At 42.2% G+C, this 24,891-nt stretch overlaps 1 protein-coding gene across 2 annotated transcripts in view; it reads left to right on the plus strand.

Moving 5' to 3' along the window:
• LOC147630353 (translation factor GUF1 homolog, chloroplastic-like) overlaps positions 1-18,195 on the plus strand; it is a 97,091-nt gene extending 78,896 nt beyond the window's left edge. The window contains exons 19-23 of one of the 2 annotated variants that reach the window (XR_015267631.1): positions 16,711-16,799; positions 16,901-16,976; positions 17,322-17,362; positions 17,463-17,577; positions 17,780-18,195. Coding sequence is in view for 1 of the 2 variants with exons in the window: in XM_086810212.1 (XP_086666338.1) it covers positions 16,722-16,799; positions 16,901-16,976; positions 17,322-17,362; positions 17,463-17,558 (291 nt within the window). In the remaining variant the exon portion in view is untranslated. The remainder of the gene's footprint in view (positions 1-16,710; positions 16,800-16,900; positions 16,977-17,321; positions 17,363-17,462; positions 17,578-17,779) is intronic. The other variant, XM_086810212.1, reaches the window with a different exon arrangement.
• Positions 18,196-24,891: the final 6,696 nt, after the last annotated feature.

The following is a 24,891-nucleotide window of genomic DNA, read 5'->3' on the forward strand; positions in this document are numbered from 1 at the left end:
GCATGAAAGAGCAAGAAATTTACAAGTGAAGCAGGCTGTAGTTTTAGCAAGCTAGCCCTACCATACTCAAAACCTCCAGCCCTACCATATGCAAAACCCCCAGCCCTACCATCTTGTTTGTTGGAGAAATTTCAGATGTTTTCCTGATTGCGCTATCTTATGGTTTTGTCTCCTTTGAGGGATGGTAATTATAGAAAGAAGCTCATTTCTCAAGAACATTCGGCTTGAGAAAAGCTAAACTGGTTGAGTCTCATGGGAAGTTGAGGAAACTCTCATCTCTCGGGGTATATACAGGTAAGCAAGTCCCTTTAAGAAATGCCAATGATTCTAGACCTCGAACATATACTCTTGGATATGACACATTATGTGGTCATGGCACGTTTATGTTGTGGAAGCTAGCAACAATGCTATTTGTGATACTTTACCTTTGGGACAGTGACCTTTAGTGTTGTGAGTCAAAAGCTCAGTGTGATAGAGGTTTGCTATCACAATTTTTGTGGAACAACTTTTGTGGTGATTTCTTGCTTTGGTATTTCTGCATGGCTTTGGACGTTTGTGGTTGGAAGGTGAGTTGATCTGAGTTGTTGTATGATAGTTTTGAAATGCTTGTGAAAAATTATTTACGAACTTGATGATGAATGCCTTAAAGCCAAATTTTACTTTGTGAATTTAATGAGTTTGATGGAAACTTAGTTTGGCGTCGATCATTCCCTCCCAAGGGGAGGACTGGTCTTTTGGGGATATTTGGCTTTGGGTCTAAGGGGCAGCCCCACTTGGCCAATGGACTCACTTTTTTTGGTAGGGAATAGAAAGATGAGCCTTCCCTTCTTGGAAGGGATTTCCATGTTTGTTGTGTTTGGATATCTCATGTCTAATGCATGGGGAGCTTGATTATTAGGAATGAGAGAAAGTTTGGCTCTGTTAGAGATTGATATCTACAGGGATTAGTCAAAATCATATTGTCTCAAAAATCTGTCAACTAGCCAGATACTTTTATAGGGGGTATGAGTGGTATAGGAGGATGGGGTTTAGGTGAGGTGTATAGATTGGTGGAATGTCTTTGTTTCTATGATGTCTCTTGGGTGAGATGGGTTTTCACATTAAATTTCAAAATTGTTTTACATCTTGCTTAGTTGATGTAATAAGTTAACCAACCAACCCATCTCTTGGGTGAGATGGGTTTTCACATTAAATTTCAAAATTGTTTTACATCTTGCTTAGTTGATGTAATAAGTTAACCAACCGGTTCGATGTTTACAAACTAACGTGGCTACTGGTGTGTATTTTGAGATGAGTCTTATACCTAGGGCATAACATGGCTGGCGTGAATTTTGAGATGAGGCTCATTCTTGGGGCGTTCCAGGATGGCACACATAAGAAATGAGTGCCTTATGGGTGCTTTTTGTCAAGGATTAATGTGAAAAGATCTAACTAGTTATATTTATTAATAAGCCTTGTGACATTGCCCTGACAACGTAAGCAAGCTCACAACCCTCCAAAAGAAACATATGGAGAAAGTTCACCAAGGTCTGGCATCCAGCTTGTGACATTCACATGCTCTGCTTGCCTCACATTCCATTCCATTGATATTTTTTAATGATAGCTCCAAGGATGCAATAGGCATCCTTCCTCTTTTACACATTGTGTGCATTTAATACCAGTTTGATTTCGTAAGCCTCTCTCTCTCTCTCTCTCTCTCTCTCTCTCTCTCTCTCTCACACGCGAGCGCGCGCGCTGTCGTGCCATGGCACGTCTAAGGTGTGAAACCATGCATGTGAGGCCATCAAATGCAAATCCAGATGCATGGGTTAAATGCCATGACGAGTCATTATATGATGCCATGTACATATGTTCATATTGTAAATGAGGTTCAATAAGACGAGCTGAGGCTGAGCCAGATTTAGGAGTTTTTGTATATGAGTGTGGTGGGTGATGGTTCTGCTGTTACTCAGAGCTCATGGGTAAGTTAGGAACATCCAGTTATATATGATGGTATGAGTGGCACGTCAAAGGGAGAAGTTAATGATGTCAATGGCTTCCCATGTGCATAATGTGTAGTAGCTTCTTAATGGTATCGATGGGTCAAATTAGTGAATATCTCTTATGGAATGCAAACATGAGGGCATGCCAATGTACAAAGGAATGCATTTATGAAGACATGGAGATATATTTGAGTGAACAATTGGGGGATTCTATAAATCACATGGTCGATATGATGACATTATAAACTATGGAGGCATCAAGAGCAATGGAGATTTAATGGGGCATTAGAGTGCCGAAGTCTTAATTGAATGCGGGGATACAATTGGATGATCTATTTTGCATTGGGAAGCTTGCCTTAATGCCAAGGTTAGGAGCATTACACACCTTATTAAAGGAAGACTATAATAAAGGATATTAGGGGGGGCAGCTTGTGTGGCATTAAAAAGAAAGGTAATTGAAAGTATTGGAAATGGCGGGTGGCAGCATACGTGGAATAAAAAGGAATGTTTTTTTTTATTGGAAATTTTGGGGATATTGTGAAAAATAGAAGCAAGCGCAGCCTTTTGAAATGGAAAATTCCGAATCTTAAGCTGCAAAAGGTGGTGAGGCCGCCGCATTCCTTGCGGGAAAGAGAGGAGAAAAACCAGAGTATAAGCGGCGCATATCAGAGAGTGGGGGGGTCTGCAGAAAAGGGAGGGAACCAGTGCCCAATCGACCAGAGAATTTCATTACAAGAATATACCTACTGTACATGGCTTGTAGGTGTTAGATTTGAAGAGGGTTTCGAGTACTATAATAGGAGATGCTTTTTGGTTTCTACGCTTCCTTCATCGAACAGTCTGCAGCGAAGCGGCTTTCGAGATTAGTGAAATAAAGTCAAGAAAAATTACACTTGTAAACCTTCAGATAAGTGGTTTGTGTCACCAGCCTGGACATTTCCCAGTCTGAAAGGGGTCTGGTGGACTCCAGGATGTTTAAATATTTGGAAAGTACAAGCTTTGGGAATGGGGGATTATCCTAGAATACAAAGGACCACACTCCTAAAATTTAGGAGAGTTGCTATTTTTGGCCCGACTCTGATGGAAATTCTGTTCGCGTCATTACATCTGGAATTGAGCAGATACCAAGAGTTGGCAAAGTGCCTATGACAGAATGTCTACTAGTTGGGATATTTTTAGAGGTAAAGATTATGGAAGGATCCATCTCTTAGATTGGGACATGTGGCAAGAAAGTGGACCAAAGTGAGACAAGTGGCCTCACACTTGTCACTTCAGCTATTGTGTGGCTCTCCACTTGTCATCGTAGCCTTCTCTTGCCATTTTAGCTCATGGGAGGCCCAAATCTATAAATTGGAGCCCTCTCTCTTCATTAATGAAGGCTCTCTTGCTGCACACTAGCCTCTACCACCGTTGAAGGCTTCCCTAATGATGGCTACTCTCTTTCTCTCTCTCTTGAAGGCTGCCCATGAAGAATACCGGCTGTTGGGGACTGTTTTGGAGGCTTCCATCGCGAAGAAATACTGAAGGCAAGGGTATTCAATCATTTATTATGATTTCTAGCCATTGTATGTGTTGTACCAGCATTTGTACTTGCTGTACCAGCCATCGTACCGGCTGTACCAGCCACCGTACTTGCTGTACCAGCTGTACCAGCCACCGTACCAGCTGTACCAGCCACTATACTTGCTGTTCCAGCCACTGTACCTACTGTACCAGCATTTGTACTTACTGTACCTACTGTACCAGCCACTGTACCGGTTGTACCAGCCATTGTACCTGCTGTACCGGCTGAATGGGAGTTGTACTTGTTGTACCCTTTCTATTGCATGAAGACCCGTGGTTTTTGGGAAAGAATCAGTACCCACACGGAGGTATATGGATTATATTGTTGGCTCGGCGTTTCTACAGCCTATGTTCCGGCTCAGTTGCCTTGTGTTGGGCTGTGTTATGGCATTTGTATATGGATAATCCGGCATCTCCCGTGGGGAGAGTAAGGCCCGCAAAGCTTGTACATGATATTATTCTCCTTGGGTAATAAAATACTCCAAGGGGGGGGTCGGCCCATTCCGGCCTCTATGTGGTGTCACATGTGCAAGATCCATTTTCAGCATTTGTGGATGTTTTGTCCAGCTTTATATTTTATGCAAAGTGATGATGGATATGTGTTAAGGCTGTGGCCATGTTTAAATGTTTTAATATGCATTGATGGTATCAACAAGTGTGTCAAAGGCCCTAGTCCCCCGGGCACCGCCGCTGGGAGTTTCATTGGTATCAGAGCATAGGCTTTCTTGGAAGCGGAGGCTTCCTTCTATCAATAAGGAAGAGAAAAGATCTGGAGTGGGGACCACACTTACCATCATTGCTATTAAGCATGGCCAGCCACTTCAGAGCCTATGAAGCAAGAGCATGAACAATAGACAGCTTGATCTAAGGATTTATGAATTCACAAAATTTATCTTGGAAGTATGGAGTTGGCTTTATGTGCACACGTTTAGCACTCTTTCCATATGGATATTGTGGATTATATTATCAAGCTTACAGGCAAGCTATATGGAGATATATCTCAAGATATCTTAAGGATATGGTGACGAGATATTTCTGTTGGCTTCATGACCAACCTGGCAAAGAATAGCTAAGTATACTTTGAGTTTGCAAAGTTGGTGCTTTTGCTATTTACTATGAAGTGTTTTTGATGTTCACTAACCCTTGTATAGCTATGCAAGGAGAAAGGTATTGTTGTTTGCCTTGAGATGGTTTCAGGGAAACATTGTTTATGGCTCCCTTTAATGGGATGAATTCTTTTCATGGCTCCCTTTATTGGGATGGAATATATCTATGGAGATTTCTTTCTTGTCGAGATTTATATAGATATTGGGCTTAACAGGCAATTTCTATGGACGAATCTGTTCGAGTTTATAGAGAAGAAATCTTTGGTTATCTCATGGATATGATGCTTTTATGGATTAAGTTCACCTCTACTCCAAGGTGTGTGGTTAGCACGGAGTATGTGGTAAGAGTTATGGTATACAAGGATTATGGTATACAGGTGTATGGATTCCTGGACTTCTTTTCTAGGAATTTGGATCCATCCTCAGGTTTATGGATTATGTTTATGGCTCCCTTTTACTGGGATGGATTATTCTTTTTGGCTCCCTTTATTTGGGATGCATTGGACTTATGAAACTCATGATTCACATACCCTGTGTAGTGTTCTCTTGTCCTACGTGCTCTCTTGAAGATTGTTTCTACCATGTGAGGGTGGAACAATAGAGAGCAGATGGAAGGGAACATGGGCACTTCAAAGGGTAGTGACAAGCACAACATACCCTGTGTAGTGTTCTCTTGTCCTACGTGCTCTCTTGAAGATTGTTTCTACCATGTGTGGGTGGAACAATAGAGAGCAGATGGAAGGGAACATGGGCACTTGAGAGGGTCATGTGAGTTGGTGGCCGAAATGCCTACAAACTATTGGTGGCCGAAATGCCTATAAACTATGTGTAGCAGAAATGCTTATGGAACACCAGGTTATCTATGCCTACGAGTGATTGTTTTATCTTGTTACTTGAGCCCATCCAAGGTGTGTGGTCAGAGTACCAACACGGAGTGCAAGTGGTAAAGTGGACATGACGGGACTTATGTCTATGCCAAGGGTCATGTGGACCGATGTCTTGTTTGCAGGAGACTTATTTTGTCTCACCCATTTACTTGGGACATGGATTATGATATCTGGACTTATGGGACTGATTTGTCTCGCCCATTTACTTGGGACATGGATTATGATATCTGGACTTATGGGATTGATTTGTTCCGCCCATTTACTTGGGACATGGATTATGATATCTGGACTTATGGGACTGATTTGTCTCACCCATTTACTTGGGACATGGATTATGCTATCTGGACTTATGGGACTGTTTTGTCTCACCCATTTATCTTGGGACATGATTTTGATATTGGTATTATGGAGACTTATTTAGTCTCGCCCATTTCTTTGGGACATGGATTCTTCAGTTATATTGGATTTTTTGAGACTGTCTCGTCTCGCCCAATCGATGGGACATGATCATATCTTGAATATATGGCTTGAAGCTTAAAGTTGCGGACAACTTTTAAGAAGTTGGGGAGGATGTCACCAGCCTGGACATTTCCCAGTCTGAAAGGGGTCTGGTGGACTCCAGGATGTTTAAATATTTGGAAAGTACAAGCTTTGGGAATGGGGGATTATCCTAGAATACAAAGGACCACACTCCTAAAATTTAGGAGAGTTGCTATTTTTGGCCCGACTCTGATGGAAATTCTGTTCGCGTCATTACATCTGGAATTGAGCAGATACCAAGAGTTGGCAAAGTGCCTATGACAGAATGTCTACTAGTTGGGATATTTTTAGAGGTAAAGATTATGGAAGGACCCATCTCTTAGATTGGGACATGTGGCAAGAAAGTGGACCAAAGTGAGACAAGTGGCCTCACACTTGTCACTTCAGCTATTGTGTGGCTCTCCACTTGTCATCGTAGCCTTCTCTTGCCATTTTAGCTCATGGGAGGCCCAAATCTATAAATTGGAGCCCTCTCTCTTCATTAATGAAGGCTCTCTTGCTGCACACTAGCCTCTACCACCGTTGAAGGCTTCCCTAATGATGGCTACTCTCTTTCTCTCTCTCTTGAAGGCTGCCCATGAAGAATACCGGCTGTTGGGGACTGTTTTGGAGGCTTCCATCGCGAAGAAATACTGAAGGCAAGGGTATTCAATCATTTATTATGATTTCTAGCCATTGTATGTGTTGTACCAGCATTTGTACTTGCTGTACCAGCCATCGTACCGGCTGTACCAGCCACCGTACTTGCTGTACCAGCTGTACCAGCCACCGTACCAGCTGTACCAGCCACTATACTTGCTGTTCCAGCCACTGTACCTACTGTACCAGCATTTGTACTTACTGTACCTACTGTACCAGCCACTGTACCGGTTGTACCAGCCATTGTACCTGCTGTACCGGCTGAATGGGAGTTGTACTTGTTGTACCCTTTCTATTGCATGAAGACCCGTGGTTTTTGGGAAAGAATCAGTACCCACACGGAGGTATATGGATTATATTGTTGGCTCGGCGTTTCTACAGCCTATGTTCCGGCTCAGTTGCCTTGTGTTGGGCTGTGTTATGGCATTTGTATATGGATAATCCGGCATCTCCCGTGGGGAGAGTAAGGCCCGCAAAGCTTGTACATGATATTATTCTCCTTGGGTAATAAAATACTCCAAGGGGGGGGTCGGCCCATTCCGGCCTCTATGTGGTGTCACATGTGCAAGATCCATTTTCAGCATTTGTGGATGTTTTGTCCAGCTTTATATTTTATGCAAAGTGATGATGGATATGTGTTAAGGCTGTGGCCATGTTTAAATGTTTTAATATGCATTGATGGTATCAACAAGTGTGTCAAAGGCCCTAGTCCCCCGGGCACCGCCGCTGGGAGTTTCAGTTTGTTTTTTATTTCTTTTAATACACTATCTCTTCATACGATTTAGAAAAATCGTATATCTCATATATCCTAAAGGGATTTGGAAACGAGTAAAATGCTTTGGAGAAAAAATTAAAGGTTTGGAACTTGGAGAATTGCGGAAAAAGGATATCAAAAATACTTTCAAGCTGTGGGAAGTTGGATTCACTCACTCGATCCAATTTTGGAATTCATGAGCATGTTATAGTTATGCCGTATGCTATCTTTTGTTTGTGAAATGTTAGAATTTAAAAGCAGGCTTTCAGGTGATAAAGGACATCTTGGAATGATGGATTTGAAGGCACTGGATGTATAGAATGTAAATGGTCACATGTATGTTGGAAAAAAATTGAAGGTTATGTTATGCCTACATGTGATTAGTTCGAGGGATTTGGAAAAGGGAGCCAGTGAATCTATGCTTGGAAAGGAACAAGCACTTGGTACACAATTTTGTGCAGTCATCAGGATGATTTCAAGGATGTATTAAAGTGAATTGACACATGTAAATGACGTTAGAAATGGATATGTCCTATGCTCCTTGGGGAAATTTTGTGTGCGAGTTTCCTTGTTAAATTTGGCACCTACTCTCACAGCTAGAAGTCACGTACTTTCCTGGCTATACCGCTCACGTCACGACAGCGCGCGCGCACACACACACACACACACACACACACACACACACGTGGGAAACCTCATTGCGGGGTGACAACCCACAAACAAAACATCATGATACAACTGAGGCCCCTTTGTAGGGGCTAGGGATGTGACTGCCTAGAATCAGTCAAAGAAGGCCATGTATTGCTGGACAGACTGTCAGGGCATCTTCACATGCGATTCTCGGGAGCTCAATTTGAGAAGACATTCTGGCTTCTGCTCGGATTCTGCAACGATATACCACCTTCGAGGTATTCTTTGTGTGGACTACTTTTTGGGCACTGTGGACAATATGGCAAAATAGAAATCAGATGCATTATGGACACATTCCTCTTGGTCAATACGCCTATTTCCGATGCTTGTTGAGACGGTCCCTACATGACTGCCGAAACTTGCAGCAAATAGACACACACACCCAGGGTTGTTTCCGTACAGCGTACGACAACTTATCATACGGTACGATACCATATGGGGTCGTACGGGTTCGTACGGATTTTTCAGAAAAATATATATATATATATTTTTGGGGGAGGTAATGGTCTTTTTTTTGCTTATCTATGGCTGTTTGAGCTTCCTCTGTACTATGATGCTTTCCTCCTTTTTTAAAATACTCCATATCTGGAATTGGAAATACCTAAGTTTATAAGTATTTTTTAAACACCGTTTTTTATCGTACGATAAGGAAAAAAAATTATATCGTACCGTATTTTCCCGTATGGTATCGTATTGTACGAACCGTTCGGTATCATACCTGACAACTATGACACACACACATAAACACATTTTTTTGGTAAAACCACACTTTCTATTTCTTAACTGTATAAAGAGAAGAACTAAGAAGATGTGGGCACTTTTTTTTTTTCCGAAAACAAGATCCTTCTATTAGTTAACAAAAACAGCCTCGAAGGGCTAAATACAAACTTGCCTCCATGTACGGAGCGAGGACCAAAGAACAAAAGGGGAGGAAGGATGCACTTCCCTCCGGCTGGCCGCTCTATGAGGAGAAGGCTATCTCATACAAGGGTTGGGGAGGGAATAACCACACAGGTGGTTTGTAGTGCCAAGTGGGCTCACCACCTCTATAAGAGAAAACGGCCAGGTCGCCAGAGCCTCGAGAAGGCTTCCCGATGCTTCCGTCTACGGTCAGAACCACCTTGCAGCTTCCCCACTGGCCGTGGAGGATATGAATGATGTCGAGCCAAATGCTTTTGAGGGAGTCCGCAGGCGGAGTGTGGGTGCCTTTGATGACTTCATTGCATCAAGCTCTCCAGATGTGCCATGCTGCAATGTTGCTACAAATCTCCTATCTCTGGCACGAACCAGGAGTCCAGTGACCAGAAGATGGGGCTAGGAATGACACTGTCAAAATGTGAAGGTGAGAGACTTGAAGGGCTAGCCCCCCACCTTCCTCCTCATAAGCCATGACAACCTTAGCGTCAGTGGCCCAAGCGACAATGCCCCATGTAATAGTACGGGTAGAAGTCCTATCCATCGTGAAGATGCGGAGAATCTGATGCCAAAACCTTTTGAGCCTTTGAGCAATCTCAAAGACAGGGTCGTTGAGACTCTTGGGAGTGGCCACACCTCGGACATGCTGCTAGTCTACCGCCAATGACCAACCACGTGCCAACCGCCAAACTTCTATGTGCCAGCAACCACAAAAAGAGGGTGATCTTTCGAGGTGAAAAACTGTCCCAGAGCGTCTTTCAAAAATCTTAGAGAAAATGCGGTGAGAGGCCCTGAGTCTACCAGTGTCCTGCTGCTACCGGAGTGCCCTTGACCTCGGGCATCTGGATCCTGTGGCCTAGCTGTGTGGTGTATGCGAAAAACAGGTACCTAGAGTCTCCTCCCTATTTGCAGGATCACGCTAAGTCCACTCCCTCGGGTCCCACTGGAGGCGCATGATGGGCCAGCTCTTCCAGATCCATAAACGCCAGTCTCTTCTTGGCCACCTTGGCCGCAGGGGGGTCAATGTGCCACTCATGTGCATGACCATTGAAATCACCCAAGGGGAGATATGATCTCTCTAATCTGCCATCGAAAAAGTCAGCAATGCGCATCTCTCATCCACGCCATGGACTCCTAAGAGAATATCATGCTTGGTACACACTCCTAGCCACTGCGGGGGAGTAGGGTTAGGGATAAGGGTCAGCCACGTCGGAGGAATAGCACAGTCGATGTTGAAGCTGAGTCTGTCTTTGCCCCAAATACCAGTCAGGTCTCTCTCCTGAACGTCTGGGAAAGCTGTCTGAATGCAAGCCAATCTGCAAGGGATCTAGCAGGTCATATGCTCAACGCTCCCAACGATACATGAGGTCGGGCCCCTAGCATGTGGCCACTAGGTAAACGGGCTAGGGGGTTCCAGATCAAGTGATGCCGAAGACGCTCCACCACTTGGCCAGCTAACGAAAGCCTCGCTAAACTCCACTACAAAAGCTTCTTCCGAATGCTCAGAAGAAGAGGGACTAGCTGTTGCTCTCGGGAGATGTCGATGCCCACCAAGCATCAAAGATAATGGACTGGACTGCCCCTCGGGATCCGTTGGAAAGCCTCAACTTGGCGCCAAGTTGGGGCGTGCCGAGAGCAAACCCAAAATCCATAGGACTTGTGCTAGTTGATCTACGCTCTTGATGCATGACAAAATATCTATATCACCTTTGCGAATCTCTGAAGATTCCCCACATCTCCGGATAAGTATGCTGCTATGTCACCTGCCAACTGAGTCTAGTAGCTCCTCCTAAGTACGGATGGGGAGATGCATGTTGAAATATACAAGTGAATAGGGTGTGTGTGGGAACAAGCCCTTGGCAAGAGGTTGTAAAAGAGAATCTGTAAATGTGAGAGAACCTGTGAAAAGGTGAGAAGCATCTATTGGGCGAGAATAAAGGGTAGCATGAGGAGATTTAGGAGGTGTGGAGATATTTTGGGAGAGGTGGAGAGAATCAAGCAAAAGAGGTGGAGTGAATCAAGGAGAAATCAGTGGGATTGGATGCTTGGATGTAAACCCTATAAATTGAGGCATTGGCCTAATGAGAATTTGCTGGTTTTTGATTATCCATGCCTACATTAAGCTATCAGTTAATTGCTCACTAATCACGTCTTAATTATCGTCTAATCTCTTTGTTAATGATGTTGATTCTAGCATTTGATCCACCATAGCTCATCACATTGCTGTAATTTTAACATGGTATCAGAGCCTAGCCTAGAATCCATCAATTAGTGAGCCCATTATCTTGCTAATCACCTAGCTAATTAGGATTAGTAGATAATTAATATTTTTACCTCTTTTTCAACAAACCCTGTACTCCCGGCTGGTGGAGGAGCTCTATCTCCCATCATACATCAAATTAGCTCAAGCCACTTTAGCCAAACATAGCTAATATCCTTGTGCTCCAGCCCATCTAAACAGAAGCTCAAACCGCCAGCGCACGCTGTTGTTCCACACGATTTAGCAGGCGCCATTTTTTTGGAGAAAATCTGATATTTCTGCTTCATCAAATGCAATGGCTCTAATTCCTCGTGGCCCTAGGGGTTTTCAAGGGTGCTCTATAAGGTGGTGAAGACAGAATTTGATTTGATCAAGTCTACAGTGAGATCTAAGCTCTTCATCAAATCTGTAGGTGACTTTGGTAAAAGAGAGATTAAGCATTCAATGTTTGGTCAAATCTTGTGTTTCTTGGCTTAATCCTCTACTAGACTAATTGCTATTGATGGCCTTGAAAGGATTTGAGCTCATTTGAACTCTAAGGTCTCAGATCTGGACTCTCCGCATACTCTATTTTTTTGCACACAAAACAGAGGATTAATTTGCCAATCAGTGATTAATCAGTGATTAATCAGTGCTAATCATTGTATTTTGTTGTAGTTGAGGGTTCAAATTAACCATTAGGTATCTGATACAGATCCCTATAACTTCAGATTGCAATTCGGAGATGGTTTGATACTCCAACCATTCTGTACAAATTGGTTACCCTTGATTTAATGTAATTTCTGGTGATTTTATGCTGATAAATCTGTTGTAATTATCTCCTAAACACTAGATTGAGTTGTAAAAGGGTAGACACTGCCCTTGAATCTTGAAATTGGATTAAGAGGTAAGACTCCCTTCACATTATCATGAGTACGGCATAAGAAATAGCCAAATTTAATGGGGAGCAGTTTTACACATGGCAGGCAAAAACCATGTATCTACTCATGAGGAAAAATCTGTGGGGGCTAGTTGAGGGAAGAGATGAATGCCCAGAGGTGAGAGGGGAAAATGAGTGGAAGAGCAAGAATGAAAAAGCATTGGGACTTATCGCACTCAGTTTAAATGATGAAATCATTGGGACTTATCGCACTCAGTTAAAATGATGAAATCATTCACATCACAGGGATACAATGGGCAAAAGATGCATGGGATGAACTCAATAAATTATTTGGCACACAAGCTAAAAATTCAAAGATAAATCTGTTAATGCAATTTTACAAATTGGATATGAAGGAAAGTGAACCTTTAATCACACACTTGAACACATATAAAAGCATTAAGCAACAACTGGCAGCTATTGGCAAAAAGGTAGAAGATGATGAAGCACTAGCAGTGCTACTGAAGAGTGTGGACAAAGGTGAATATGAAAACATTGTAGCAACACTAAAGAATATACCTGAATTGAAGCTACACGAGAGAGAAGGAGCTCTACTAGAGTAAGAGACCAGAGACAAAGAGAAGAAATGGCTCGACTCAACAGCAGGAGAAGAAAAAGCATTCTTCACCCGAGAAGGATTCTCTCGAGGACAAGGACGAGGAAGAGGCAGAGTAGGAGGAATGACCTTTACTTGCCACAACTGTGGAAAGCCAGGACACATGGCAAGAGACTGCTACAGCAAACCCACTAGAGAAGGAACGACATCGGCAAACTTCATGGAGGCTCCTAAGGAAGTGGAGTCAAATCATCTTGTGTAAGAGAGAGAGAGAGAGAGAGAGAGAGAGAGAGAGAGAGAGAAATCCCACAACCCAATGTAACCTGTCCCAACCAAGTAAAACTACCTCTGAGCCACCGATGATGTAGGCCATGTGGTAGATGTATGTGTGAGCACTTAAGTCAAGGTCACGGACACTTGTAGTAGCCTTGGACACATAGAGAGAGAGAGAGTGTCAAGGACTATGAGTTAAGGGACTTGAGGCAGTGGTCGCGGACTATCAAGTAAGAGGGAAACTAGGGTCCAGGTGTGCAAGGAGTATTCACTTGAGGGGAGGTGTTAAAATATACAAGTGAATAGGGTGTGTGCGGGAACAAGCCCTTGGCAAGAGGCTGTAAAAGAGAATCTGTAAATGTGAGAGAACCTGTGAAAAGGCGAGAAGCATCTACTGGGAGAGAATAAAGAGTAGCATGAGGAGATTTAGGAGGTGTGGAGATATTCTGGGAGAGGTGGAGAGAATCAAGCAAAAGAGGTGGAGTGAATCAAGGAGAAATCAGTGGGATTGGATGCTTAGATGTAAACCCTATAAATTGAGGCATTGGCCTAATGAGAATTTGCTGGTTTTTGATTATCCATGCCTACATTAAGCTATCAGTTAATTGCTCACTAATCACGTCTTAATTATCATCTAATCTCTTTGTTAATGATGTTGATTCTAGCATTTGATCCACCATAGCTCATCACATTGCTGTAATTTTAACAACACAATCCTTGGAGCCCAGTCTCTTAAGCTAAGAGAAAAATGCACATGGCCTTGGCGACGAATAGGTAGGGTGCTAGTAGGCAGCCTTGCCGGACCAAGCGAGAAAGGAGAAACCTGCAGAACCTGACTATGAGAGGCTGAGTAAAGTCCAAAAACACCAGAGATCCACTTCACTAGCAAATCCATCCGATACATCATGCCCTCCAGAACGCCCGAGTCAACTCTACCATAGGCTTTCTTGAAATCCAGAAGGAGCACAATGAGATCCTGCTGCTGCAACGTGGCCGAAGCTGTCGCCTCCCAATAAGTGAAGATGCTGTCTAGAATGCTCTGATCCTGAACAAAACTTGTCTGAGTGTCGGAGAGGGAAAGGCTGAAGTCTCCGATTGATCGCCTTGGCCAAATTCTTGTAGGTAGTCCCAAGGAGGGTGAAGGGTCTCCATTGCTAAATCTCCAATCTATCACCACCCTCCTTAGGAATCAAGTGAATCAGACTCTCTTAAATCCTCTCTAGCATGGCGCCTGTGGTCATAATGTCGTTGAAGGCTGCTCGAAGGCCACCTTCTATGACATCCCAGTGACGAAGAAAAAAGGAAATTGGAATCCCATGGGCCCTCGGGCATTTGCTCGTAGGAAGAGACGTCAAGGCCTCCACCAGCTCCCATAGCAACCAGAAATGTATGAAACATTAGAAACGGAAACGTATGAAACGCGTAAGAAACATTTCTAAAATTCAGGCCAAAATAAGAAATGCCATTTTTTAGAAAGGTTTTTAATATTTTCATATAGAATTTTAGCTTCAGACCTAAACATTATAGCAACACTAAAGTAGTAAGAAGCTAAAACTTGTCATTGGCACTTGGTGGATGGAGTTGCTCAAAATTGGGGCAATTTTGAGAAATAGCTAAAAATGGGGCTAATTCCATAATTGGGGGAAATTAGGGTTTGCAAATTTGGAGAAATTGAAGATTTCAATTTTCAGTTGAGAATGATATGGGGATGAAGAGGAAGAATAGAAGAGGAGGAGAAGAAGATGAAGAAAGAAAGGAGAGGGAGGGAAGAAGAAGAAGAAGAAGAAGCATGTGCAAGAGAGAGAGCTCAGAGAACGCGGCACACAGAGAGAGCGAGTAGGGGATTGAAAACGTTAAAACATTAAAACCTTTGCTAAGGCTAAAGTCGATTAAAAAAAAACCCTTACCTCATGTTTTTTATGAAAGAGACGTTTCTTTTCAAAAGAAACGCGTTTCTTTGCTGCAATGCGAGCTCCTTTGCTGTGAAGGGAGTCAATAGGAAGGTCCGGAGAGCAAGGGAAACCACCTCTTTTCTGTGCCCCCAGACCCTCTCTCGCGCATCCCCACCACTTGTGAGGATAATGGGGCACCTGTGAGTACGGATATGAAAAACTCTTTGGCAATGGCTTACATTTTTTTTGGGGGGGGGGGGGGGGGGGCGGGGGGAGGGGGGGGGGGTTCGGAAACGATACCTCCATCCTGGCCTGGCAGCTTGCGAATACCATCTCTTTGCCTGTGGGGGCCAGCAATCTCAAAGAAATCCCCAGTGACTATCTCTCCGGCTTGGGTCTAGAAGGAAGCTCTCGCATGGTATCTGTACTCCACCCTCCTCTCCTCTATGGATTTGAGCTCTGTATGGGCAGCAGCTGACTCTCAATCCACGGGCTATTTGGGGAGCTCCCTTGAAGTCGTTGGAGGGAAGCAAGGCCCCGGTGAATGCTCCTCTCCGGCTCACGGAATCAGATGAGGGCACTTCTTATACAATGTACAACTTAAAACAATGGAAAAAGAAGTCCATATGCAACTGGTCTAGCTGCTGTAGCTAAACACAGTCGTATAAAGATTGACGAAACTAGTAATACTTGTCAATCTGAGGTGACTAGAAAACCAGTTGATTGTGACCAATCCAGATCGTCCAAAATCTTGTCCATACAAAGAAAGGAGCTTTGTCTGTCAAGTTCCTTGCCAATCTGCCAAAAATCCAAAAGTTTCTCGAAAAACATATGCTCAGAAATCTGGCAGTTAAGCCCACTGATAGGTGAGCTGTGCAATTCCATAACATGTGTGGAATAGTGTCATTCAAGCACGAGCACCGTACGCATTTAGCAGTAGCAATTTTTCTTTTTGCCAAATATGTGCCAATAGGGAGTGCTCTTGCAATAATCTCCAAAGGAATAACCTCTGTTTGAGGGGGAGTTTACTATTCCATCTCACTTGCAAGTTTTGCTTCCATCATTTTTCTGTTTTGTTCAATTGCGATATCCCATTTGCATGTTTTGAAAACCATGGGGGAGGGACGATCAATTTGTAAATCTTTGATTCTTTAATTTGAGCAAAACGAATTGTAGCAGAAGCATGAAGCCCTACTCTATGTAATGTTCAGTCTTGCAGTCTATTCTCTTGAGGGTCATGCAATACATCATGAAAGGGTTGCATAGCAGATACCCCACCTCTCATGGCCATCCGAGCTCATCTTCGGCTCTGTGAGAGATACCAGACGTTTGAGGTCCCCTGGCAAATGACCTGAAACAGACGTGCATAGAAAGATGGTGGCCACAACCATGAAGAGGTATGAGAATGCACTGCAGCCCACTCATGATCAAAAGCGTCTCTTTTTAGAGGGTGAGGAGTAGATGCTGCATGGGTAATCAATGCCATGTGTGTTTGTATCGTGCATATAGTCACAAAAAAAAACGCGTTTCGTCCATTCAAAACCTTCAAACGTTTCTAAAAAACCTTGAAACCTCTTGGCCAGGGAAGTTTCGGGGAAAAAAAAACACATTTTTTCAACTTTTTTCGGTTTTTGTTTTTCCTTGAGTTGATCCTTTTGTAGTAGCAATTTGCGTGTGTGTGCGCAAGCAGTCAAGTAGCGTGAGAACTGTGTTTGATTCATGCTTGTCTTCTAGCTATGGTGTAGGCTTTTAGTGTGGGCCGTGCATTGACACAAAAGCTGAAGGAACTCATTCCTCGCCAAATGTTCAAAATTCCAATTCAGGTGAGATGGCCTTGCATATGTTACTCCTTTTAACTCCTATTGGTTCTCTTCCTTTTTTGTCTGATCTCGGCAACAAAGCATGCCATTTGTTCTTGTTGTAGGCCTGTATAGGCTCTAGAGTCGTTGCAAGTGAGGCTATCTCGGCTATGCGAAAAGATGTGCTAGCCAAGTGTTACGGTTAGTGATGTTTCTCCTGACTATTTCAACACATGTTCAAGTTGCTGCTTTGAAAAGTTTATACAGGACATGGTTTTAGCCCAGCGCACTAAAAGCTGCAGTGCTGTTGATGTGTTTCTTGCACAGATTATGAATGTTCAAATTTGCATGCAAGATAGCTTTACTGTATGTGCCTTGTAGTGAGCATAAGTCACATGACAGAGATGAATAATAGCTCAACTTTGCAATGGTTCAACTCTTCTGTGTTGATGATAAGAGTACCAGATGCATAATTTTTGTTGACCTGAGGCTTGGTTTCTTTTTTCTAATTCTTGTTGACCTGAGGCTTGGTTTCTTTTGTCTTAGGTGGTGACATTTCACGAAAGAAAAAACTCCTTAAGAAACAGGTTTGTTTTTAAGTTTGTGAGGTGTCTTGATTTTCTGCCAATAGAGTAGAGGTAAAAGCATGTTTTACTGGAAGCTTGACAGAGGTAAAATTTGTGGCAGGCGGAAGGAAAGAAGAGAATGAAGTCCGTGGGAAGAGTAGAAGTTCCACAAGATGCTTTCATGGCAGTATTGAGACTTGAGAGGGAAGTTATATAGCTTGCACTCGCAAAATTAGGTACATTCACTTCACCTCAGTGACAAAATTTCATGTATTTCTGCTTTTATCAAACCAAATGAAGGATTAGTTGAGACATTATATCGGGTTTTGGTCTGCTAAGGTTGTTCACCCTGCAGACATTTCCTTTAAATGAAGGATTGGTTGAGATGTTAGTGTCGGGTTTTGGTCCACTGATTAATCATGGCTGTTCACCGTGCAGGCATTGCCTTATTATTGCTTGGGTTACCACCTAAGTTATTTTTTGTCCGGGAGAAGCGTGCCACACTGGATAGGACAGTTGAAGGGAGCCTGTAATCAATGGTTGGGGCTTATACATAAGATCTGATAGAGGAAGGGTTTGAGCTCAAAAGGTTCCCTCTATGCAAATGGGATGCATGCTCCAATTGCTTCCTGTGTACATGCATAGGTTTCATACACCGCAAGTTCCTGTGAAAGCCTGATTGTACCCAAGGTTGAGGGCTTGTTATGTCATCTTTTACACACGTTGTATCATAATTGGTACAGGCTGCTTCATTATAACATAGACAGCTATATAGCATGTGGCCACATGCAGGCTTTATACCACCTCATTCTTCTCTGGTATATTTAATGCCATCATCTTTTTTTTGATTTTTTTTTTGAATATGATCATCTGTACTGTTGTAGATGAGCGATATTGTTAACTACAGAATTACAAACGTTGGCTTACATAGGTTTTTAGCCATTGAATGATTTGGTAACAAAGGATGAACATAAAAAGAAAACATACTCTCAAGGTGCTGTCATAAAGTTGATGTTGTAAGAAAAGCCTAGATGTTTTGCTTGATAGTCTGCCTAGCAGCTCTGTATGTGGCGTCCTCTTGGGGCTTGACTATGACTGAAAAGGTTGGGAAAAGATTCGAAGGTCGCAGATAATGATATTGTCTAGGCTTTGTAGTTGTAAGTTCTGAGTGCCACATGATATCACCCCTTGAAGTTGACATGATCAAGACCAATAGGGCCTTCTTGCCACCTGATTGTCTACTTAGGATTGCAATTGCGTCGTCCATACAGCTTGCCGGCATCGGGGAAGGGTTACACTATACAGCTCCCTTCGTGGCTCATCCAAATTGATTTCAGTGCAACCTCGATGCTTCCCCCCTCCACCTAAGTAAACATGGACTACAGTCGGTCATATGTGGATATCTTTTAGCTTGGTAACTTGAGTTATCCCTTTTCCAGCAGTGGTGTATACTCACATGCTTTGAGATGTGGGACTTAGCTACTTGGAAATCCTCAGAGTAAGCTCTTTGTAGAGGCCTCAAATGGATGACGCGAGACATAGGAATTGCTTGAGGATGCACAGACTTGGATGGAGCTTCTAGATGAGCTTGGTGTGTGCCAAACCAACCAATTAGCAGGTGAGCCGAAGAGCACCAAGATTCCCAGAGGAGCTGAACCCAAAGTCCCTGTCTCGTTAGCTATCTTGCTAACGAGGAGGAAGGTGTCCATTTAGACTTTGGGGATTGTATTTGTCAAATCGTCAAGAAAACTATGGAGGGTTAGGTTTACATCTTTAATGGAGTAAGCAAATTCCTAGGATTTCAGGCATACTATAGAAATATTACTCTTGAACTAGATGTACTTAGGAAGAATTTAGTTGTGTTGATTGAATCCAAGCAAGTATATTTGGCATAAACTCAGTTAGAGAACAACAACAATAAAAATGAAGAAAAGGAGGAGATGGCTAGAACACCACTTTAGAGAAGGAACTAAAAGGAGGTTTTGAGAGCCTTTGGGCTTACCACCGAGCAACAATTGTGACAACAGAGACCTTTTAGGAGAACTAAAAGGAGGTTTTGAAAGCCTTTGGGCTTACCAACGAGCAGTAATTGTGGGGGTTAATTGAGAGGGATTACTTTCCTCGAACCTTGAGTATCCACCAGAGTGCATTCCCACGTACATGTTGATGAGGTAAGCCTTCCTCTTAAGGTATTAAGACCCGAGGAGCAATACGTGGAGGTGGACGAATGAAAACACATAAGGAAAAGACTACGTAAGCTGAGAGAACGAGGTGCACAGAGTGCAAGAAAACAGGACGTGTGAAGGATGAGTGTTTTTGAGAAAACTCAGAGAAGAGAGCTATGAAAGCTCATGAGGCTTTGAAAGCTCGGGAGAAGAGAGAATCAGAAGACTGATGGGGGATGGTTGCCAACATTAAAGAAACATGAAGATAGAAAAGCAAGCATAGAAGAAGAATGCAGAGAGATGAAGGAATTAATGCAGAACAAGATTCTCTTGGGAATGATTTGAAAGCTTAGAAGTTATTAATGACAATCAGTGGGCATCTAATCAGGATGACGCTGAGTTGCTTGGTATTCATGAGGAGTATGAGAGGGTCTTTCAGAGATCTTGGAGAGGGAAATCACATTGGAGATTTGAGGACAGAATTTTGAGGCGATTCACAATCATGACTTGAACCTCCAAGGATCACAAGCATGCAATTATGACTAAAACAAACTTGCAAAATGTGGAAAGGATGGAAGTCATGAAGTAGCCTACGTAGAGATGCCAATTCAGGAGATACAAGAAACATTAATGGAAATTGAACTCCAGTGGGGGAGTTTGATTTGTTCATAATAGCATTAGGTATTAAGAAACATGAAGAGTAAAGAAAGTTGTATCCTCAACACTTCCGAGAAAGGGTGCACATTATAGGGGGATGTAATTGATGATGGTGCATATGTAAACATCTTGGAAGCTGAAAGGGCTAAGAAAACATCCTTTTGAGGCTACTAGAATGACCAATCAAAGAATATCCCTTAGGCATGATTGCAACTCATGATTGATTGAGTTGCAATCATACTTGGAAAGCATGTAAATTTCCACAACTTTCATCGTAATTGATGTGGATGCCTCCAATGTTACTCGAAAGACCATAGTTAAGGATAGCTTGAGTTCTACATGATTGGGGCACATAAGGATCAATGGACATGTTATTATGACTTTAAAAAATGTGAAAAAGGATAGAAATTGTAAAGTAGCCTATGCAAAGATGCCAATTGAAGAGAAACATGAATGGCATCATCCTGGTGGGGGAGATTGATTTGTTAACAATAGCAACATATATTAAGAAACATGAAGAATAGAGAAGTTGTCTTCAAAGCACTTCCAAGGGTCCAAAAAAAGGAATCAGAGGTAAAAAGACCAAGCGAGAAGGAAGCTTGAGAGACACATGATTGGGCAATCTCCAAGCATCAAGAGGCTTGAGGGCTAAACTTGGGCACAAAGGAGGATCCTTGGATAGTGAAAGCAAACAAAAACTTGCCAAAGGAATGGGGAAGTTATTCGAGAATATAAAGACACTAACCTGAAGGGAGTGGAGCGAAGAGTGTCAACACACAATCTCTTTGAAACCAAATGCTCGGTCTATTACGAAATGATACATGATGAGCGTAATTTTTTTCAAGAGTGTGAACGAAGATATTTAAAGTCTATTAAAGGGGGGTTTATCTCAAAGTGTGCCAATAGTGAGTGGCTACTTGTGATAGTGGTTGTGCCTGAAATGAACAAGAACAATATCCACATAAATGTAGTAAGCAAGGAAAGATGGAGAGAAGCACAATACTCAAGTGAAGTACAAGTGGAGTGACATCATAAGGTCACTTGTATGTATGCTCGGGGGGAAAAAACTTTTTAAGAAGGGAAAAAATGACTCGGCTCATTATCAACCTACATCCACACATCATTACCATATAAATGGATACAAAACTTCCCATATAATGATGATATGAACATATACGAGGTGGCTAATCAATCCCCAAATGGTAATAAGTCTAAAGCTTTATGAAAAGCTTTGAACTTTTCTCATGAGAGAGCCTTTGTAAATATATTTGCACATTATTGTGTGTAGAGACATAAGCCAGGCTAATCTATCCTGCTATAATAAACCTCTCCCTGACATGATGATAATGCACCTCAATTTTCTTTGTGTGAGCATGAAACACTAGGTTCCTCTCAGTGGCCAATGTGCTCTGGTTATCTGTGAAGATGGAGGTGGGGGAATACTATCCAACATTGAGATTTGCCAAAAGGCATCTCAGCTATACACACTCTACAGTCATTGAAAAATTGCCATCTACTTAGTTTCATAGTTCGAAGTGGCTATTGTCAGCTGTGAAGCCATGATATACATGAATCACCAAGATAAAAAAAAACCCACTACCAGACACTTGCGTGTCATAACATTCAACATTATCGGAGTCACTGAAAGCATGCAGCTGAATATCAGTTCCTTGGCATAGAATAGCCTAAGGGACTGAGTGCCTTGTAAGTATCGGAATATTCTGTTGGTAGCCTGCCAATGCTTACTTCTGAAATTGAATTTTTGTTTTGTATTGCATAGATAGATGAAAGAAGACCCAATAGCATGCTGATAAAGTGATGCATCAAGTGGTTCACCTGTCTCTACTGGTGTAGCAACAGGCGTATAGTCTTCAAGACAAAACCATGTAAGTAGTCTCTATATGTACTTTTACTGCAACATCACAATACCATCATCACGTTGCATAACTTGTATGCTCAAATAATATTGCAATGAACCTAAATTTTTCATCTCAATTTACACATGTAATTCAACCTTAAAGATTGTTCTCTTGTGAGCATATTAAAGTCAAGAGCTTACCTTAGCCTTGTTGTCGAAGCATGTGGGTTGGACCTTGCCGTAGAGTCGTAAGTGCAACTTTCCGATGTGGGTGCACTACCTCGTCCATTCATATCCTCTCGTTGTTACACTTGTTGGCAATCACATGAGATCAACCATGGAGCTATGGAGGATGAAATCTCTCCATGGTTGTGGAGGCTGAAGAAGAGAGAGAAGAGGAAGCTTGAGCACATAAACAAGAGCAAGTTAGGCAAATAAAAGGTGAAGGTATTATGAATGATATGATTTGAAGCACCAAGTACAATAACCTTTTATAGGCATCAAACCCTATCTTTTCACTTTAACTAAGAGGTTGTTCACACCTAGGGTATTCACACCAAGTTGGCTATAGACTTAATGACCGGATGCCTATATCCCTAATGTCACATGGTATTTTGGTGTATATCTAACACCCTCCCTCAACAAAATATCCATGGCTATTATGATGTCAATGCTAGCTCTAGTTACTGTTAACAATGTTGTTTATGATGACCATCCAAATACCTGTAGGTCTTACTCATGGTGGTTTACAATGCCATTCAATGATGACAGATGCTAGACATCTAGTTATGATTACAATTCACTTAGGATACAGGGGTGACCACATTTAGGCTAGCCTTGGTTGGTTTAGGAAGCCACGTATGCCTTTTATAACATCAAGCCTTTTCAACAAACCCAAAAAGTTTGAAAGATTCAGATTTTGGGGGAGGACTTGGACAGAGAACCCTTGACTCAACAAAAAATAGAATTTATGAATAAAGGGAGAATCCTCCCTCAATGACCAATATGTTGATGAAGATCTTCTTGATGTAGCTCATAATGTCGATGTAGACCTTGATGTAGATGTAGTCCTTTCGTCTTCTTCATCCTTGATTTCATTGTATGAAATATATGTAGGTAAAGATGGATCATGTGTTCATAATAAAGCCTGGCATGATGATGATGCATATCTCTTTTAGATGATAATGCATTAAATTTGCTTTAGGAGATCTTAGCCTCAATGTCTAGTCTCTTGTTCTTGTACAATCTATATTTGAGCATGGTAGATGAATTACATGAAGTATTTAAGCTCAAAAATCCCATTATCCCAAACAATTCTAATACAAATTTACACCCGATTTTGGATTAACGAATTGACCACTAAAATCAAGGGGCAAATATGATTTGATGCTTTACTAGAGAGGTTTAGTAACACTTCAATGTGATATATGAACCATTAATGACCCTAAAAACCTTAGATGATTAGCACTAATTAAGGTATTAATAATGAAAGCAAATTTCTCTCAATTGAGAAAAAATACCTTGATTTGTAGAGCACCATCGGAGGGGCAAATCAAGGGGCTTTTTCAATATGAAAGTTTGGAAATCTGTAGCAACTCTCCAATGGTAGGGTGTAGCAACTCTCCAATGGTAGGGTTGGAACTCTCAATGGTCCAAAAAAACTAGGAATAGTGTCGATTAATCACTGACTAGTAGAGACAAATTTTTTTTGTTTGTAGTAAAGAAAAAGAGGCAACTTAGAGTGTCAAATTGAACAAATCTTCTTCAAAAAATCTTCAAGGGACACTTGTAGCACTAGGTCTATTGACGTCAAGTTCATAAGAATATGATTAGCACTTATAATCTCACATTTCCTAAACTAGCTTTTGTGATGCACCCAAAGCTAGATCTAATAGCTGATGACGTTTTTTCAAAAATCTGTTCATGTAGGTGTGTTCGACATCCTTGAAAAACCCCCGCTATGCTGGGAATCACTCCAATTTAGCTACGTTGAAGCGTTGGATCGTTTTCTTCAAAAAACGTAAGCCTCTTTTAATTAGTTGCTCCAAGCGATGACACGTGCGAATCCTCCTGATTGAGGTGGCTGGAGGGTGTGCCTATGAGCAGGGAAGATCATCCAACAATTGGATTAAGCAATGTTTAGGTGTGTAAGGTGAGATCAAGGATCCAATGCTTGTGGGAAGAAAAGGAGATAACCAAAAAAGAAGGAATGGTGAAAAAGGGCAATTACTCACTAATCATGATTAGGATATGTGAAGATGAAGTTAATCATACTGAAAGAGAGTAGATCATGAGTAGAGATTAAGCATAAACACTAAGAAGCATGGCTCCGATTCCATGTTGGCAACCACAAGAGACCATCCATGGAGCCACGGATGATGAAATCTCTCCGTGGTTGTGGAGTGTGAAGAAGAGAGAGAAGAGGAAGCTTGAGCACATGAGCAAGTTGGGAAAATACAAGGTGAATGTATTGTGAATGAGATGATTTGAAGCACCAAGTACAATTTCCTTTTATAGGCATCAAATCCTATCTTTTGACTCTAACTAAGAGGTTGTTCACACCTAGAGTGTTCACATGGAGCTTCCAATGGAGTGTGGTGACATAGTGGAGCTTTCAGGTGTGCGATTGCACGGCTGCACGGCAACATCGCCTCCTACGAGAATCCCAGGCAACCAGCTTTCATGAGGTGAGTGACACACCCCGACTGTGTATTTGCATGCTAGGCCATGGTAAATTGGTTTCTTGGTTAAGCTATTTATGCTCTCGAGTGTGATTGGGCAAGCTCCACGACATTGGTTGTTTCTTACGTTCTTTCTTTGGCTCCAAGGCTTCCCATAAGTGGCGTTGTTGCCGAGGAATAGTCCCACCG

The sequence above is a fragment of the Cibotium barometz genome, chromosome 16 (genome assembly GCF_041138505.1).
Source record: "Cibotium barometz isolate CiBa-2024 chromosome 16, ASM4113850v1, whole genome shotgun sequence".
Taxonomy (NCBI): domain Eukaryota; kingdom Viridiplantae; phylum Streptophyta; class Polypodiopsida; order Cyatheales; family Cibotiaceae; genus Cibotium; species Cibotium barometz.